At 60.6% G+C, this 16308-nt stretch overlaps 4 protein-coding genes across 5 annotated transcripts; 2 read left to right on the top strand and 2 right to left on the bottom strand.

Annotated features, from left to right (window-relative positions):
• The first annotated feature begins 656 nt into the window (after positions 1 to 656).
• Positions 657 to 3523, top strand: ARL10 (ARF like GTPase 10). Its single transcript, XM_082063813.1, has 4 exons — positions 657 to 895; positions 1460 to 1622; positions 1837 to 2012; positions 2461 to 3523. Exons 1-4 carry the CDS (start codon positions 713 to 715, stop codon positions 2635 to 2637), a joined length of 699 nt encoding a protein of 232 aa, XP_081919939.1. The 5' UTR covers positions 657 to 712; the 3' UTR covers positions 2638 to 3523.
• A 273-nt stretch (positions 3524 to 3796) lies between these two features.
• On the bottom strand, positions 3797 to 6530 carry NOP16 (NOP16 nucleolar protein). The gene is made up of 5 exons (XM_082063597.1): positions 6372 to 6530; positions 6098 to 6206; positions 5373 to 5442; positions 4490 to 4596; positions 3797 to 4228 (listed from the first exon to the last, which is right to left on the bottom strand). Exons 1-5 carry the CDS (start codon positions 6476 to 6478, stop codon positions 4085 to 4087), a joined length of 537 nt encoding a protein of 178 aa, XP_081919723.1. The 5' UTR covers positions 6479 to 6530; the 3' UTR covers positions 3797 to 4084.
• Positions 6531 to 6582: 52 nt separating this feature from the next.
• On the top strand, positions 6583 to 7381 carry HIGD2A (HIG1 hypoxia inducible domain family member 2A). The gene is made up of 2 exons (XM_082063598.1): positions 6583 to 6799; positions 7027 to 7381. Exons 1-2 carry the CDS (start codon positions 6598 to 6600, stop codon positions 7191 to 7193), a joined length of 369 nt encoding a protein of 122 aa, XP_081919724.1. The 5' UTR covers positions 6583 to 6597; the 3' UTR covers positions 7194 to 7381.
• Positions 7382 to 10878: 3497 nt separating this feature from the next.
• CLTB (clathrin light chain B) lies at positions 10879 to 16214 on the bottom strand. Of its 2 annotated transcripts, XM_082063837.1 has the most exons (6): positions 15897 to 16214; positions 14234 to 14280; positions 12574 to 12691; positions 12199 to 12310; positions 11720 to 11773; positions 10879 to 11227 (listed from the first exon to the last, which is right to left on the bottom strand). In XM_082063837.1, the coding sequence occupies exons 1-6, from the start codon at positions 16078 to 16080 to the stop codon at positions 11056 to 11058; spliced, it is 687 nt and encodes a 228-aa protein (XP_081919963.1). In that variant the 5' UTR covers positions 16081 to 16214; the 3' UTR covers positions 10879 to 11055. The 2 variants fall into 2 exon arrangements, with proteins under 2 accessions (XP_081919963.1, XP_081919964.1); XM_082063838.1 differs by lacking the exon at positions 11720 to 11773 and having other exon boundaries at positions 15897 to 16206.
• Positions 16215 to 16308: the final 94 nt, after the last annotated feature.

The following is a 16308-nucleotide window of genomic DNA, read 5'->3' as shown; positions in this document are numbered from 1 at the left end:
GTGGGGCGTGGTTTCGTGGAGGGGCGTGGTTTCGTGTAGGGAGGCGTGGTCCCGTTGAGGGGGCGTGTCCGGGCGAGTCCCTGACAGGTGGGGAGCAGAGGGCAGAGCGGGAGCTCCGGGCGGCGGTTTTGGGACAGACCCGGTCCCTCCCAGACCTCACCGGCGTGGGGCCCTCCTGCCATGGGGGTGCCATGGGGGTGCCTCCTGCCAAGCCTCTGCTTGCCCCTGCCCACCCACCGCCTGCCCCTGCCCGACCGTGCACCAGCTCTGCCAGCAAAACGTGTTGACCTCCCGGAGGGGTACCCAGCCCACCCGCGGGCACGGGCACTCCAGGGAGCCTGGCGCCGGGCAGGGACGCTTTGCGCCACCCGGGAGGGATTGCCAGGACAAACTAGTCCCGTGAGCAGCAGGCACAACCCGCGGGCGCCCGCTGTGCCGGGTGCCTGGTTGGGTGTGTGGCCTGAAGTCGGCTCACGTGTCAGCGCCCGCCCTCTCGCCGTCGTCCCATCTTCTCCCCACTATTTCTCCATCTCTCTCCTCATTCCTCCGTCCCTCCCCCTCGCGGTCGGAGCGGCCCCTTTAAGTGCGGCGGTGACGTCAGGGGCGGGCACAGCTTGTGCTGGCGCGGCGCCCGCGGGCGCAACTGGCGGGGGGGGACACCCCCGCGGCCGCGCGCTGCAGGTGCCGCTGCCGGTGCCGCTGCCGGTGCCGCATGGCTCTGGCCGGCGCCCTCCGGAACCTGACGCTGACCCTGGGGGCCGCCGTGGTCGCCCTCGGTTCCCTCCTCTTCATCGCCTGGAAGATCTACTTCCGCACCGGCACCGGCACCGACTGGAGCGGCTGGTGGGAGCGGGAGCTGCGGGAGCTGTGGGACCGAGCCCCCGCCGGCGACGCGGTAGGAGCGGGACCGCCGCTGAGACCATCGCGGGGTGGGAAGGGCACAGGGTCGGGATCTCCCCGGCATCCCCTATACCAGGATCCCCTTACCGGGATCTCCCTGAGACCAACCGGGCACGGACGGGCCAGGGGGTCGTGATCCCTTCGGGTTCCTCGCGCACCAGAGACGGTCAGGCTGGCGGAGGGGCTGGGCGGGAATCACCCCCGCGATCACCAGGCTGGAGAAAGCTCTGCATCACCAGCAGGATCCCTGTGAGCACGTGGGGCTGGAGAAAGGAGCGGGGGGGTCTGGGTCCCCCGGGATCTCTCACCAGGATCCCCCCGAGCGATATTCCACGGGATGACAGCCCTTGGGGACCCTCCTGCAGCTCATCCTGCTGGGGAAAGTGTCCCCGATCTAAACCACCTCTGGAACCCACCAGGCTGGAGACGGGGGCTGGGGGGGGCTGGCAGGACACCTTGCTCTGGGTTTGTCCCTCAAACTCAACCAGCTGCCTGAGCAAGGGGCTACGGGTCCTGGGACCAGCCCCCACACACCCTGCACCCCCTTATACCCCCACAGCTGGACTGGCGGCAGGTGCTGGTGCTGGGGCTGGATGGGGCAGGGAAGAGCAGCGTCCTGCACTACATCTGCAGTCAGACGGCCAGGGAGCACATCGCACCCACCCACGGCTTCAACTCTGCCCAGCTATGTGTCGGGGGGCTGGAGATGGACCTGCTGGAGGGTAAGGCTGGCCTGGCCCAAATGTGTCCCCCAGAGCTGAGCCTGCATGGCCTGGAGGGTGTTCCGTATCGCCCAGCACTGGGCTGGGGGTGCAGAGCAACCTGGGCAGCAGGAGCATCCTGGGCGGTGGGAGCTCTGGTTCCTCGGGGTGCCACAGGGAGATGGCAGACCCGCTCACCCCCATGCCGATGCCTGATCCTGCCCCTCTCCTGCAGTGGGGGGCAGCCAGAACCTGCGAGCGTACTGGCCCTACTACCTGAGCCAAGCCCACGTGCTGGTGTTCGTGGTGGACTCGGTGGACAGGTCCCGCCTGCTGACGGTGCGCCAGGAGCTGCACGCACTGCTGGCTGCAGAGCCCCGGCTGCCCCTGGTTGTGCTGGCCAACAAGCAGGTGGGTGTCAGTCTGTCTGTCCATGTAGCTGTTCCCAGGGCTGTTTGCAGCAAAACTGTCCCTCCCCAGGGTCCTGAGGGGAAATCCTCATACCCCTAATCCACTGGCTCTTGCAAAATCTGATTTCTGGGATCCTGTCTCCTCCACTCTTCGTCAGGAGGCACGGCTGCCATTTCCAGTGCCCTGGCTAACGAGTTTTACGACAGCACCCAGGCAGCAGCCTGCAAAATCCCCCAGGGGAAATATATTTCCCACGCAGACAGGCAAGTGTACGCCTGGTGCTGTTTCCCATTAGCTTGTGCCAAAGCGACTCCAATGCAGGAGCGAGGCAGCCCTGGCTGCGCACGATCCCTGCCAGGACCACACAGGCAGGACGGGGCTCCTGCCAGCCGGCAGCACTGCTCCCAGCGCTGCTCCCCTCCTGAGCAGCTGCTTCTCTCCCTTGCAGGACAAGAGCGACGCCCTGAGCGTGGCAGAGCTGAGGGAGGAGCTGGCCCTGCACACACTCAGTGGGCAGCGGGAGCTCTTCTTCCTGCCCACCAGCGCGACCTGGGCCAGCCTGAGCTCTGCCACCAGTGTCCTCCATGTGAAGAGTCTGCTGGTCACCCTGCTCTCCCAGCCCTGAGACTGTATGGGGGGCGGACAGGCTCCCACCCCCAGCACGGTTCCTCTTGGGGGTCCACAGCACTGGGACGGAGGCGGCCAAGCAGGAGACCTGGAGCTCAGACTCACTGGTAGCAGGCTGCTGGCTCTGGGGTGCTCACTGCACCCCGCGAGGTTTCGGGTTGAGCTGTGGCATGGCTGCCCTCAGGGAACACGAGCAGCAGGCTCTGCTGTCTGCCATGGGGAGAGAGCAGCTGCCTCCCCCAGTTCAGGGATGAAATACCTCTTGGCACGGAGGCACAAGCACGGCTTTGACCTCTTGGTGAGCATGAACGTGCAGCACAGGGCAGGGCCCCACACGTTCACTGCAGCCCTGCAGGATATGAAATGAATGGGGCTGAATAAGCGAGGTGGCCCTTTCACCCACCAGCATGGACAGGTCATCCCAGGAGAGGGGCTCTCCCTGCTGAAAAACACAAGGAGCTTCTGCTGGTGCAGCCCTGACAGTGCAGCACACACCAGTGGGAATAACCTGCTCAGGCCGTTCCTCACCAGGGCTGAGCACAGCTCCCAATTCCCCCAACTCTGTATTTAAAGCCCTGTTTAGGAAAGATGAAGGAAGGTGTCAGGCAGCCCTGCACTGCCCTTTCACCCTGAGCAGGGGTAAAGACGGGCTGTCCGGGAGGAGCTGCGCTCAGCAGACACGTCCCCCTGCACGTCTCCCTTCCCCTCAGCTGCCCTGGGGAGAAGGGAAGGAGCCAAGCCCAGGGCCCACAGGGTCCTGGAAAACCAATCGTGAAACCTGGAGGTCACATCAGGGAAATGAGTACGCACCGGCCTGTCTCTGCTGTGAAATCTTTTGTACAGTTGCTCTTTCCTTTTTTCAATAAAAGAGGCCAATCACTGCACTGTCGTCCGGCTCCTTGGCAGGGAAGGGCCCCCAGCCCATGCTCTCAAGCTGCAGGCAGGAACATCGCTCGTGGGGGAGGGAAGGAGCCCATGGCCCTGCTCCAACCTCCGCGTGTGGGGAAATTGGCAAAGACCCAAGTGCTGCCGCACCCCGTGGGCCCCCAGCACCATTGCTGCTGGGGGTGACAGGTGCCCGTGTCCCAGGGTTCAGCACCAGGAGCTCTCGAAAGTGGGATTGCGCCATGTGAGAGACAATGAGTAAGACATTCACACCAGCTTGAAAGAGTAATTTATTTTAACAAGGCAAAAGAAGTGCTGGCTGCCGCACAGAAAGGGAGCCGCATGCCCATTCAGTCCCAACACCACAAGCCACAGCCAAGAGTCTTTCATGCCTGGTTATAACTGTCTCTGTCTAATGAAGGTCCTTCCTCCATTACCAGAGGCTTTGTGTAGCTCAACGTGCTGGTGCTGAGCCTGGGACTGTCCCCTGTCAGTCCCCGCTCAGCTCGTGGGGTCGTGTCAAGCCTGTACTTGCAGGTAAACCTGAAGAAAAAGGGCAGTCACTGCACGTCCATCTTCTCCTGCTTGAGTGACGCAATGAAATCCTTGTACTCATCGGGATAGAAATTCTTGTACACATTGATCTTTCTCTTAATCTGCTTGGGAGTATCCTGGTAGTAGTTCTTCTCATCTCGAGCCATTTCCTGTGACCAAGGAGAGGGTAAGTCAGATAAGCGGCCCCAAAAGCAAACACCAAACCAGCCCAGGCACACTCCAAAGGCCCAACCAGGCTCTGATCCCTCCCTGACTCAGACAGGGATCCAGCCAAGGTTCAAAGTGCTGCCTCCCTGTAAGGATCAGCAGATTGCAAAACAGGACGGCGAGGATTAGCGACTCCCATCCTGCAGAAGAGTCCAGAGTGAATCACTCCGCGTGCCCCTTGCTCTGGGACAGCCAGTCCTTACCTTGTAGTTCTCCCCATGGTTCTGTATCATGTACCGCACATAGTCAATGAGGTCTCGTGAGAGCGTGTTTGACTTCTTCTCAGGGAGACTGGCCTCATATTCCATCTCTAGACAGGGGATAGAGACACCATGAAGTAGGGGAGGGAAGCGAGCAGCACCTCCGAGGTCCCCAGACTCTTCCCGAGATGGAGCCCCACCAGCACTGCAGAAAGGAGGTGGTTCCTGCAGCACAAGCTCAGCTGCCCGCACACACAGCGCTGCTTCCCAGCGCCATCACGCAAGAAAACAAAGAAGTCAACAGCCTTCTACGGAGGCTGCAGGTATCCAGGCCTGCGCCGTGGCTGCTCTCCATCTCACAACACGCGGAGCCTTTCTGCCCAGGCTGCAGAGTGCAACTGTTCAGAGCTGCCCAGCCTGCTGTTAAAACACGCAGGGTACCGCAGCCACGGCTTCTTGTCACCCTGGTGCCACACACCAGCACATTTTGGAGTGACAAGAGCCCTCTTGGGGGCTGCAGGTAGAAATGCTGCGAAAAAAGCAGCACAGGAGGGAAAAGTAAATTCATGAGACAGAGGATACAAGGGAATGGCAGAGCTGCTGTCCTGGCACCCAGTTCAGCTCTGGCCAGGCTGGGAACCCCCAGCTGACTCCTGCCGGGGGTAACTTCTCTACAAGCCCACAAGCCTGGACAAGAATTCACAGCCACCCATGGCACAGCGCGGCAGTTAAGGACAGTCCAGTAGCACAAAGATGAGAGACAAAATAACCCACAGAGCCTCGGGAGAACCCCAAAAATGCAACGGCAGTGGTGTGGCTTGGCAGGAAACCCGCCAGGGCTGGGGGCGCTGAAGGGCTCCCTGGGGAGGGCAGGAGCAGCACTGACCGTTCACCACGTAGGGCTTCCGCACTATTTTATTTCCTTGCTCCCGTCCATTGCTTTCCACTTCCATCCCCTGTGTTAAATGAGAGAGAAGGCAAGTCAAGAAATGCCCACTGAGAAGAGAGCTGTGTCCCCATACATTGCTTGCAAAACTCCGAACTGCTTATACAGCAGCTGCAAGGGCCAGGAAATCTCAGCTGTCTTAAGCAGAGCCTTATTTGCACCATTAAGCCAGCCTGTGGGCAAGCCTGTCACCCAGTAATAAGGGGTGTAAGGAGACAAGTGGCAAACAAGGTCACTCCTGTTTTTCTTCATGCATGTGATGTTTCATGGGGCCACCTTTCACCTGGAAGCATCATCCACTGACGCCGCTGTACACAAAGAGGCTTTCTTTATCACCAGGAGCAGCTCAGCTGCAGCGTTCCCAACCGCCCTCTCTCTGGCAAGGCCCAGGAGATTGACGGATGTTATTTATACCTGTTCTAAAGTCCATTATTTCACCGTGGCACCGTAGCTTGTTCCCTGGCCAGGATCCCGGTGAGAAAAGCATATCAACAAAGATAAGAAACCCGTCCATCTACAGAGACTGATCCAAAGCCGCCTGGCTCGTGCTCTCCTCGCTGCTTTTCCGCGGCCTGGCTGCGTGTCCTGGGAGAGACCCAACCTTCCAGCCCCCCGCACAGGAGCAGCCCCAGCGGAGCCCCCCGGCCGGGCACGGCCACACTCACCAGCTTCTTGGGGATGGGGACGGCCTTGTTGGGATCCTCGGCCAGGCCCATCTCGGCCAGGTTCTGCGCCACCGACTTGGTGGGGTCCCAGGCATGGCGGATGTGCGAGCTGCGGGGAAGCGGACACGGGCGTCAGGGGCCGCGCTCATCCCCCCGCGGACACCCGGCCCCGAGCACCCACCGGGACGCGCAGCGGCTCCCCCCGGCGCGGGAGACTCACGGCCGCCCCGCCCGCGGCCCCGCGCCCCCCGTGCGCGCGCCCCCGCGGGCTCACCAGGCGATGCGCGGGGCCGCGCGGCGGCGGGCGCTGCGGTAGAGCCGCTTGCGGTTGAGGTTGTAGGAGTATTTCTGCCGCCGGCCCTTCCCCTTCGCTTTCGGCATGGCGGCCCCACGCTGCTGCTGCCGAGCGCCGGGCCGCGCCGCGGGGCACCACGGGAAGTGTAGTCCTGCGCCTGCAGCGCCGCCTACTGCTTGTGCCCCTGCGGACTACAACCCCCGGCATGCCCTGCGCCGGGAGAGCGCGGCGCTTCCTGGCTACGGCAGCCGAGGAGGGCTGCGAGTCGTCACCTTCCCTGCGCTCCGCAGCCATGGAGACCGGGCCTCCCCCGCCGCTGGAGCCCGTCCCGCTGCCGGTGTTCGCCGAGGAGGGTTTCGGAGACAAGTTCCTGCGCAAGACCCGCGAGAACCCCTTGGTGCCCCTCGGTGAGGGCGAACGGCCGGGGGTGACGGGGAACAGGCCCGGGCGGTGGGGCTGGCGGCGGGGCGGGGGCAGCGCGCAGCGGGGCGGCCGCGCTCGGGCCGGAACGCGGGGGCTGCGCTCGGGGGGACACGGCTCGTTTGGGGGTGTTGTCGAAGGAGCCGGCAGCGCCCAGGGGCGGGAGGAGGCGTGAGCTGCTCCCGCTGACCCGTCCGTCTGTCCTCCTCCGCAGGCTGCCTCTGCACGCTCGGCGTCCTGACCTACGGGCTGATCAGCTTCAAGAGAGGCAACACCCGCCGCTCGCAGCTGATGATGCGGGCGCGTATCCTGGCCCAGGGCTTCACCTTCGCGGCGCTGCTGGGAGGCATGGTGGTGACAGCTATGAAATCCAGACAGTGAAGCCAGGCAAGAGAGGAGCGGGGGGCACGTACCCGCCAGCCTGTGCCCCGGCTGGCAGGGTGGATTCTGGCTGCAGATGGAGTTTTCTGAGAGACGGTTGTGATGTCTTGGTGGAGCCGGTGTCGGAGAGGCTCTGTGCTCCAGGGTGCTGGAAGTGTGGCTAATACACCTCTGTGATTAATGTGAAATTTGGGCCGTGCCATTTTTTTATTCTCTGAGAGCTAATTCTGCTGCAACACCAGAGGCTGCCCTCACTAAGGCTCCCCACCTCCATCAGACCTCTTGTCCCTGCTTGCAGCGACAAGTCTGTTAAAATTGTGTCCTGTGGGACATGGGCTGCACTGTGGTGTCGCTTTAGTTAGGCAATGCACCAACATTTGAGAAATGAGCTGCCCAGATAGGAAGGATCAGCTCTGTTTATGGCTTGATCCTGGCAGGACAGAGTTCATAAGCAGCAACTGAGTGGTTTGGGGAGAATATGTAATCTGTTGAGTTGCAACCGGTGAGTAATAAAATGAGGTTCTGATTGATGCTGGATTGCAGAGCATTAAAGCCAGAAGAGTAAACAGTGTAGGAAGGAAAGGGAACAGACAGGGCTGCCTCTAAGCTGTGGTGATGCAAGCAGGACACAAGAGATGTAGCTGCCCATGAAAACAAGCTGGGAACTTGCATTTCCAAAACAGGGCCTGGCTGTGTTCTCTGGGACGCGCTGCTGCTTCTGCTGCTTTTGCTGGGGTTGGTTCCTGCACCGCTCGCTGCTTCGCGTGAGCTGGAACTGGCTGCTGAGCAAGTGACCTGTTCCCAGAGGGAGCTGTGCTGCCTGTGTCAAGACTGTCACAGTTTCGCTCCAGCCAGCAGTGAAAACCGCAATAGCTGCTTGCTCACTCACCACACCCCAAGTAGGGGAGAGAATCAAAAGGGAAGGGAGAAACTCCTGGACTGAGCTAAGAGCAGTTTAATAAAATAACAAAATACTGCTAATTTTAATACATATAAAATAAGTGATACTCAGTGCAATTCTTCATGAAATCCATCTGCACCAAGCAGCCAGTCCCAGAGAGAGCATCCTGGTCCCCAACAGCCGATCCCAGGGAGGGAGGGGGAAAATGTCCAGAGGTAGAAATGTCCAGAGGCCACTACAGAACAGCAGAACAGCAACAGGCTGAACTAAAGGAACCCTGGAAAGAATTCCACCAAAACTGAGCGGAAACAGAACAGGTCTCCCAAGCTGGAAAACCCAACTCCCACTAAATATCAAGCACGATGCTAATGGCACAGAATATTTGCATTGATCAGCCTGGATGTCAGTCAAGGTCTGTCATGTTCACGTCCCCCTTCCCAGCTGCCTCACACCTGCAGATACAGAGCCCAGAAAGACCTTGGTCTCCCACACAACAGCTAAGATAACAGTTAGTTGTTACATTCTTTTCATTCCAACTCAAAAATGCTGGAAAGTTACTTCGAGAAAAACATTAATTATGTCCCAGGGTGCTATCTTGTTATTCTCAGACTAAATCCAAACAATAACCGTGCTAGCTACCAAAAAAAGAAAGTTCCTAACTGCATGAAGAAAGTTAATTTCAGTCAGACCAGCACAGTGACAAACATTGTCACAGGCAGCTGCGAGTCCTGCTGTAGGCGCTGGATGATTTGGATCATACCAGAGGTGTTTGGTGAGCAGTGCAGCTTTGCTCTCCCGTGTCAGGCTGCAGAGCGGGAGGATGCGGGGCTGCAGGCTCTGCTCATTCTGTCAAGCGCAAACCCTCTGGCCCTTCCCCACGCTCCTGTTTTTTTTCTGCAGGATGTGGTTTTCCTCCAGCACCATCCTTTTCACAGATGGCTTCATAGCTGTGGGTTCTCCTACAGACACCCGTGTGTGTTGCCAAAGCAGAAAGACGACAGTGGCCCATAGGGTTGAAGATGTCAGTTTATTGTAACAGGTAATTTGAACAGTCACAGATACCAAAGCCGAGGGGATGTAGAACAGCTGTGGGCATGGCTCCCCGGGAACTTGCTGTCCCTGCCTGACACGGGGTGCATGGCAGCTGGGGGACCCAGGGGGCTGTCTGCCTGCAGGGGCTGGAGGGACAGAGCACAGCGGGGTCCCTGACCCCAGGAAGCAGCCAGAGGCACTTCCCACTGCTCTGCAATGAAAGGTAGAGGCAGGCAGCCAGGTCCCGAGGGATCCTGCATCAGGGCCCATCCCGCACCGCGGCAGAGCTGCCTACGCGTGCTGGAGCACAGTGGGACGTGGTAGGAGTGATCGGCCCTACGGACAAGGAGGCACAATCCCAGCACAGAGCAGCCAGTGACTCCCTGCACGCCCATTTCTCTTTCCAGCCCCTCGCTGAGCCTGTGCCCGGAGCTGGGGTGTCCGGTCACCCCACAAGGGCTGCAGTGGCAGCGCAGGTGACCTTTCTGACTCGCAGAGCCACAGCTGCAGGGTGGGAGAGCGCTGCCTTCGTTTTGGCTGAGGAGGGTTCTGCAGCAAGGCTCAAGCAGATGTTTTGTGGGCTCTGCTCCATGTCCCACCGCTGCAAGCCCTTCCCAAGCCTCCGGCGGGGCAAAGCCAGGGCACAAGCTCCAGGCTGCTGCTCTCCTGCTGGCCAGAGTTGTGCAGGTTTCCTGGGCTGAGCCTCCGAGGTGGAGGGGCTGGTGTCAGCCCCACCAAGCAGAGGAAAGATGGTGTTTGGACTGCAAAGCGTGTGCCTTGCATGGAGTGGAGCAGGACTGAGGCATCTCGCTCTGCTGCCTTAGGTGTGCAAATCCAGCACGGACCAGAGAGAAGCCACAGAGCAGCTGCAGACAGATGTGCAGGTTGTTCTCCAGGGACAGCAGGAGCCGCAGCACCAGAACTCTGCCCAGTTATGCTCTGGGCCCCTGGGTTAGGGAGCTGGAGACTTCAAATCTGCCCCACAAGCAGCTGGACCTTCCTACATCCGTCCTTGCAACCATACAGCCTCCATCTCCCACCCTAGTAGCAGGAGAAGAAGCAGAGCAGAGACAAGGGCTCCCAAAGTGTGACACCCCACATTGCAAACCGCTGGTGGCCTTGGGGGAGGGACAGAAAACATCCTGCACACTCACGCCATGGCCCCTTCCCAGTGCCCTGCACCACTGTGCTGCCCAACACCTGCAGCCCCACAGGACGGGTAGTACATGGACACTGCAACTGCTGCCTGGAGCCCTGCCAGCTTTTTGGGGTGCACAGCCAGGCTGGATTGGGGTGCACAGCCAGGCTGGAGAGAGTTCTCCTGGGCTTCAGGCAACAACTGGTGGTCCTGGCCCTGCCCAGGTGCCCGCACTCACGCTCCTCAGTCCCCGCTAGCCCGGCAGCGTCACGCTCCAGCCGTGTTCCCTGCAGGACCTTGTGGTGCAGAGCTGGGTCAGGGCTGTTTCTCCACCCTCCCAGCCCCATACCAGCTCTAAACCCCGCATGGAATGCAGACAACAGCCCGGGCTTCCACCGGGATCGCTGCCTCGGGGCTGGGACCCAGACCAGACATGGGGCTGCCAGGACAGCCGCGGGCAGGTTTATTCCCAGCACAGGGGTGAGGTGGGCAACAGCGGGTGAGATGTTCCCCCTCTCACTGAGCCAGGCCCCTGGGCACAAGCTCCCACTAACTCAGCTCTTCCACCCAGTGTCACTTCCCGGGGAGATGCCACCGTAATAAATAAGTGTAAAAAGAGACCAATGCACCTTTTAAGCAAAGGAAAACCGTGGGGAGAGTTACAACCAGTGACTCGAGCCCAGCCGAGGTGCAGAGCACAGAGCAGAGGACAGGCAGGGGAGGCCCCTCCTGGGCTGGCCCCGCGAAGCTGCCGGGGTGAGCCTGGCCATGCTCTGCTGTGCTCACGGCAGCTAGCGGGCCAGGGGTGTCTGTTTGAGGGAGATGAGCACCGAGCGCATCCGTGACACATCCTTGCTCTGCTTGCTACTCTTGGGGTTGAAATCACAGAGCTGGGCCACCTTCTCCCACTCGGAGCCCGGGGTTTCCTCCTTGGACTCCTTCAGGAATGCTTCCTCCGAGGCCCTGCAGAGAAGTTGAGGGTTGTCACTGGCAGAACTCTTTCCAAGGAAACCCTCCCCTCTGTCTGGGAACCCCTGGAGTCCCCACCTCCTGTCCCCTTGCTCAAGCCGATGAGCTCAGTGTCCTCCGGAATCCAGAGACATACGATGCTCAGGGCTGCTCTTGGCTGCATTCATGCAAGACATCATTCATCGAGGGGCATGGGGGTGTCTGCCTGCTCCCAAGACTTCTCCACCCCCAGAGTTGTTCCCCAAAAGGCACAAGATCCCAAAGCTTTGCCCCTTCAACCAGCCTTCACAGGGGAATTTCCAGGAGCTCCACTTGCCTCGTAAGACCCCACCATCTGGAAATGCTCAGCTGCAGCATCCTCCCTCTGGGACTTCACCAGGGCCCAGTACCTCCCAGCACCCCCCCTTCCCTTGGCTGGGCAGCCCGTGCTGGGGCCGGGACCCCCAGCCCCTGTGGGGCAGGATGCGGTCTGTAAGAGGCACATACACGTAGCCAATCACATCGGCGTCCGGCTGCTGGTAAAAGGCTTTGTCAGCGATCCTAGCCCCCAGGCACAGACAGAGAGAGAGCGCAGAGCGGACAGGCAGGCAGAGGGTTAGAAAGAGAGAAACAGAGAGGAGGTTAGAGTTCTCCCACGGAGTGCGACCCACGCCTCACAGCATACACGGCACCAAGAAAACCTGCTGATAACGGCAAGGCTGCACACACACTGCCCCAACCCTGTCCTGACGCCAGGCCCGTGTGAGATCCCACTGCGATCCCAGTGTGGTCCCAGCCAAGGCAGCTCTGCGCAGCCACTGGAGCTGCTGAAAGCCCTGGGGCCCTCCCCTTGCCTGGCAAAGCTCTGTCCCCGCAGGTCTGGGCCCCACTGTGAGGACAGAGGCCTCCAGACATCCCAGGAAGGCAGATCTGGCTGCACAGCAGCTCCTGTCACAGACCTTGCAGCCATGCTGACCCTGACATACCTGTTGTTTGCTCGGTTCTTCTCCATTTGCTCATTCTGACGTAGGTTCCACTCCTCCAGGTCCTTCTTGGCCTTCTCACGCCATTCCTGCTCAGTCACCTTTGATGCCGCATCTAAGGCCAGGGTGAGACAAAGCCCATCAGCCACACTGGCACCCACTGGGTCTGCTGAGCAGCCCCTTGGGCCTGTCCCCAGTCCCCACCAGAGCACTGTCTGAAAGGTGTCACTGCCCCAAGGACAGCAGATCTTTGGCAGGGGCCCCTGCATGACACAAGACACCTCTCTGGGATGCAGCAGGATCACTGCCAGGTGAGGGACCCCAACTGCCACATCGCAAGGTGCCACCAGCACGGGCACACACGGCCTCGGGTCTCACCCAGCTCCTCCAGGCGCTTCTTCTGCTCCTCCCTCCACTTGCGGATGCTCTCAGGTTCCTGGGTCAGCCGGTCAGCCTTGGCTATGGCTGCGTAGGCATCCGTGGGGCCGTTGGACTCCTGCAGGACACGAGCACCATCAGCACCAGCTCTCACCACAGCCCAGCCACCTCAGAGGGCTGGCAGCAGGGTAGGACTCCACACTCCCAGCACTCAAACAAACCAAGATAGGAGGCAGAGAAGGTGACAGCCTGGGACACCTGGGACAGTGTCCACAAAGCACTGCTCATGCTGCTGTCCCAGCTTCAGACCCCAGAGCTTCCTTCCTTGACTTGACTTGCTGCTGGCTGCCAACACAGCTTCCATGTCCTCTGGGCAGCCCCACAGCAGAGGACAGCCACCAGCTTTGTGACATCCTCGCCACCAGCACTGGGTTTTGCTGGCCCTGACTTGGGGTGAGGCAGCCCCAGGACTGAGCATTGTTATGGGCTCAGCTGCGACAGCTGGGGAGCACCCAGGCAAGAGACAGGGCCTAAGGATCTGTTCAGCCTGGAGAGGAGAAGCTGAGATGGGATCTCATCAATGCTTATAAATATCTCAAGGGTGGGTGTCAAGAGGATGGACCAGACTCTGTTCAGTGGTGCCCGACGACAGGATGAGGGGCAATGGGCACAGACTGAAGCACAGGAGGTTCCATCTGAATCTGAGGAGAATCTTTTTTACTTTGAGGGTGCCAGAGCCCTGCAATAGACTGCCCAGAGAGGTTGTGGAGTCTCCTTCTCTGGAGACATTCAAACCCACCTGGACACGACCCTGTGCGATCTGCTTTGGTGAACCTGCGTTAGCAGGTGGTTTGTACTAGACGATCTCCAGAGGTCCCTTCCCACCCCAACCATTCTGTGATTCTGTGTCTCAGCACCTCTCCTAACACCCTCCGCTGGCCGGGACACCCGGCTCAACACGGAGCTCAGCAATGGAATTACAGCTCTCCTCCCAGATCCTCAATCTAATTAAGTCTGCCTCATCTTTAATGTGATTATCGTCCTACAAACTAGGCACTGGCAATGCATGTGCCACTCTGTTGGGTGCTGAGTAGGGTGAAGGGCTTCTCAGACACTGGCACAGCTCCTCCTGTAGCCAGCAGAGCTGGGCTTTGGGCTCACACAGACTCAGGCAGGTGGGCCCCACAAAACACCCTGGGCCACAGGGAGCCACAAGGAGGTTTAATGGGAGGTGCTGCCACACAGCAGAGCAAGTGTCCTGTGGCAGCCCCGTCCTGGTCTGGCCTCTGCCCAGAGATGCTCCTGACTGCCCGAAGGCCTCCGGGAGCTAATCAGGCTGGAGAGAGAGGATTTTTGTGGGGAATGGAGGATCTGTCATCTGCTCTTAGGGCCCAGGCACCTCCTCAGGGCACAGGTCACCTGTGAGCAGATTTGGTGCAGGTCATGCCAGGCGGGACCCATCTTCTCTTCAAAGAGGGGTGAGATGGAGCAGGCAGGACTGCCTGCCTCACACCCACACCTTTCCAGGAGCACCACAGCTGTTCTGGGGCTGGATGGCAAATTCTAGTCAATCCTGGGGGCAGAGCCACAGTCTGCTGGCCCCATACCCACCCAATCCTGCTTGGTACCCATGGGCCAGGGCAAGGGGCCGAGCTCTCACCTGAAAAACATCTCCATTGACAGTGGCTCCTCCATTCTGGAAACCAGCTAGAGAAAAAAGAAGAGAGAAGGAGAAACACAACTATGGCAGCTGCGGGTGATCCCAGAGGGGTTGGTGTTGATGGAAAATGAAGCAAGTTAGTACCTGGGGGATGTGGCTGTGCGGTTTCCAGCCCAGCACACCCACCCACAATAGCTCCACACAGGTGGGCCAGCCCGGTGATCTCCTGTCCTTGATGGGATTCAGCCAGCACCCCTCTCTCTCCCAGACAGCCTCTCTGGGCCTTTCTGTATTTATGGCATTTTCACTGGTGTTTTATCTTATCTGAGGATTAGGGAAACTGTTCCAGGCACAAGATTGGACACAGGCAAGTGCTCTGACTGTAGAGAGACAACCTGGCCAACCCCAACCCACAAGTGGCCAGGCAGAGGCTGCCAATGGACACAGACAGGTGACCCAGAACCTGTGGGCCGAGTGCCCAGCAGCGCTGGGTTGTGACAGGAAAGCAACCCCACCACGGACAGAGCCCCCAGGAACACTGCAGTGTGCTCCAGAAGATGAGTGGGGCAGGCATGCACACTGTGCTCATTGAGAGCCCACCTGGGGGGACGCCCCTGGGCTGAGCTGCAAGGTTAGGGCTGGGAATGAGGCACCACTGACACCCGTGGCTGGGGTACAGCTTCTTCTGCCCCCCAGCCCCAGAGAGAGCTGTATGCCAGGGCCACACGCGGGGCGCTCTGCTGCTGGGAGAGAAAAGGCTTTGAAGGAGCAGGCTCCAGGCTCTGAGCTCTCCCGTGACGACCACAGGGCTTCCATAGCGCAGCTCAGGCAAGCACCGTCCCCGTGGTGCTCACCCCCGCGGTGCAGCTCTGACTACACCCAGCTCCAGCCTGTCTGGCTGCATTTATCACCGTGGCTGCCAACACCTCCCTGGGCCCAGCTCTGCCTCCGCAGCCCTGTGCGCAGGGGTGAAACCGCCGCTCCACAGCCAGCATAAGGAGGCCCCGTGGGCCTGGGTTAGGGGAAGAAGGCAGAGTGCTGTGGCAGCAGCGTCCCTGTGTCCCTGCAGAGTGCAGGCCCTGAGCCCCTGCTGTCTACCAATGCCCCCGAAACTGGAGACAAGAGATCAGCATCAGCACCTTCTACCTGAAGGGCCTGGGACCATGATGTCCACAATGGAAATGCCTTCCATTCTGCACCCTTATGGGCTCTCTTGTCTGTGGGGACAGTCACACAGTTGTCATTGCTGCTCTGGTCCGCCCAGATGCCCCTCACACTGCCCCAGCCTGGGGCACGGAGACATGGAGATGGGGCTCCATCCAGCCCAGGGAGCCCCGCCTGAGCTCATGGGGGAGGAATCACCCCACAGCTGCCAAGTCCCAGCTCAGCATTCACCCCCCATCCTGAGGTTGAGACATCAAGCCCTTTGAGACCAAGCACAGGCCCTGGACAGTCCTCGCTGGGATGTAGGTGGGTCCACAGGGGAACCACGTCACTTACCCATTGGGGTGCAGCACAGACCCCATCACCCTATGGGAATACTGCGCATCCCACGGGGAACCCAAATCACGCGGGGGGTGCAGGCTGGGGGGGTCTCCCCGCCCTGGGGGCCAGAGGGGCACAGTCCCCACACACGCTCCACCGGGGCCCCGGCCGCGCTCACCCGGTTCCGGCGGGGCCGCCTGCCCGGCCGAGGCGGCGGCCGATTCACCATCGGTCGGCCCGAAGCCCTCATCGTTCTCGATGCCCGCGATCTCGCTCTCCTGCTGGGCCAGGAAGGCGGCGGCCGGGTCCTCCTCGGCGCCGGCCCCCTCAGACGAGGAAAAGAAGCCGAAATCGTCGGCCATGGCCCGCCCGCCCGCCCCGCTCCCGCTCCGGCTGCGCGGCTCGGCTGGGCTGGGCTTGGCTGGGCCGGGCTGCACTGGGCCCGGGCGGAGCTGTCACTGCGGCGGCGGCAGCGGGCGGGGCGGCCGCGCTGACATCACGGCGGGGCGGCCCCGCCGCGCGCGTCCCGCTCCCCGCCCCCACGCGCTCCGCCAGCGCGGGCCGAGCCGCAGCGCGTTCCCCGCAGCGCG

Source organism: Streptopelia decaocto, assembly GCF_964273445.1.
Source record: "Streptopelia decaocto genome assembly, chromosome: 12".
Lineage (NCBI taxonomy): Eukaryota > Metazoa > Chordata > Aves > Columbiformes > Columbidae > Streptopelia > Streptopelia decaocto.
Note: the sequence above shows the minus strand (reverse complement) of the source record. Positions and strands in the feature narration are given on the sequence as shown.